The sequence below is a fragment of the Babylonia areolata genome, chromosome 11 (genome assembly GCF_041734735.1).
Source record: "Babylonia areolata isolate BAREFJ2019XMU chromosome 11, ASM4173473v1, whole genome shotgun sequence".
NCBI lineage: Eukaryota > Metazoa > Mollusca > Gastropoda > Neogastropoda > Buccinidae > Babylonia > Babylonia areolata.
Genome location: NC_134886.1, coordinates 35484430 through 35486738, shown reverse-complemented (window position 1 = coordinate 35486738; position 2309 = coordinate 35484430). Strand labels below are relative to the sequence as shown.

Sequence of the window (2309 nt, the reverse complement as noted above, 5' to 3'; positions counted from 1 at the left end):
ACTTTTACACGCATACACACACATTCTCTCTCTCTCTCTCTCTCTCTCTCTCTCTCTCTCCCTCTCTCTCCATCCCCATCCCAACCCTCACAAAGACTCTCAATGGCCAGTAGCATGAATGACTTGCCAGAACCAGTTAGTTATCATTCAACAGAACAGTCCATGGCAAAATTCTGCAGAAAAGAAAACAACATTCGTTATTCATTAAAAAAAAACCCAACAACACCCAACCAACAAACCCCAATGATTTTAACTATGAAAAACAAAACAAAACAAAACAAAAAAAACAACAACAAAAAAACAGAAGAAGACTGTGTGCATCGTAGACCTACACTCACCAAAGATTTATTATAAAAAAAAACACACACAAAAAAACGTCACACCAAGGAGAACGAATATACCAATAACAAGAAGATGAAGAAGAAAAAAGAACTCTCGGCATGCACCTATAATTTTTTTTTTTTCCTCATAGCACAAACAAACCCTTGATTTAATTAACGTCTTACAACTGGAATTCTAACAAAGAGCGGGAGGCCAGATAGCAGTGACGTCATAACTCCACGTCATCATCGTCGAAGTCCCGTTCCATACTGTCCAGGGTCTGGGTGCTGATGCTGTTCCCGTTGCTGCAGTAAGTCTGCGTGGCGCTCGTGCTCAGAGCGCTGCTGAAGGACCCGGATGGGCGGAAGCGTTGCGTCATTTCCATGTCTGTGGACAGAGTAAAACATTGCGTAATTTCCATGTCTGTGGACAGAGTAAAACATTGTGTCATTTCCATGTCTGTGGACAGAGTCAAAGTGTTGCATCATTTCCATGTCTGTGGACAGAGTAAAACATTGCGTCATTTCCATGTCTGTGGACAGAGTAAAACGTTGCGTCATTTCCATGTCTGTGGACAGAGTAAAACATTGCGTCATTTCCATGTCTGTGGACAGAGTGAAACATTGCGTCATTTCCATGTCTGTGGACAGAGTAAAACATTGTGTCATTTCCATGTCTGTGGACAGAGTAAAAAACATTGTGTCATTTCCATGTCTGTGGACAGAGTAAAACATTGTGTCATTTCCATGTCTGTGGACAGAGTAAAACATTGCGTCATTTCCATGTCTGTGGACAGAGTAAAACATTGCGTCATTTCCATGTCTGTGGACAGAGTAAAACTGTTGCATCATTTCCATGTCTGCGGACAGAGTAAAAGTGTTGCATCATTTCCATGTCTGCGGACAGAGTAAAAGTGTTGCATCATTTCCATGTCTGCGGACAGAGTAAAAGTGTTGCATCATTTTCATGTCTGCGGACAGAGTAAAAGATGGCGTGAAACTATCGAGGTATGCCATATCTGACATATTTCAAATCTATGTACCCTCCCGCTCTCTTCGCTCTGCTGCCGATGACAGAACCATCCGCGTCCCCAAATACAAAAGCCAACAGTACGGTGGTTGAGCCTTTTCATCATCTGCTGTTCAAATATGGAACTCTTTGCCTCACCACGTCCGTCACAGGCCCTCACTGCCTTCCTTTAAATCTAACCTCAAGACTTTCCTCTTCCAGCAGCATTTCCTCTAAACCCTTTCTCATACATGAAAGTTGTTAGTTTATTGTGCAGGTATATTGTAACGCTGTATTGTGTATGCGTCGAATGTATGTAATGGATGTATTGATGCATGCATGCATGCATGCATATATATGTGTACGTATGTTTGTATTGTACGTACGGATTTGTATGGGCATAGATATGTTTATTGTGCATGATTGTGAGTTGAGGACTCAGTGTTTTTTTATATGCGAGTCTGTGTGGATTGTAAAGCGCTTTGTGTAATGAGGAAAGCGCTGGTAAATTAATGTCCGTTATTATCATTCTTCTTCTTCTTATTAAGTTTCACTTTCAATTCTGATTTTTAGAAATTTACTGTATTTGTACCCAGAATCAGAGAGCGTGTACCAACGAAGGGCAGAGTTTTATGATGATGATGATTTGAATGATGACGATGACGATCATCATTATCATTATCATCGATACTTACTTATATAGCACCAGTTTTCGGTCAGAGACAAAAAACAACACCACCACCACCACCACCAACAACAACAAAAACAACAAACAAACAAACAAACAAAAAACAACAACAAAAAACAACAACAAAAAACAAAAACAAAACAAACAACAACAACAACAAAAAACAACAACAAACAAACAAACAAAACAAACAAACAAACACACACAAAAAACCCACAACAAAAAACAACAACAAAAAACAAAAACAAAACAAACAACAACAACAACAAAAAACAACAACAAACAAACAAAC

At 39.5% G+C, this 2309-nt stretch overlaps 1 protein-coding gene across 1 annotated transcript in view; it reads right to left on the bottom strand.

The window, feature by feature from the left end:
• Positions 1 to 550: 550 nt before the first annotated feature.
• LOC143287236 (metabotropic glutamate receptor 2-like) overlaps positions 551 to 2309 on the bottom strand; it is a 544548-nt gene continuing 542789 nt past the window's right edge. Inside the window, 1 exon segment of the mRNA XM_076595180.1 lies at positions 551 to 708. Within this exon segment, the coding sequence (XP_076451295.1) occupies positions 551 to 708 (158 nt within the window).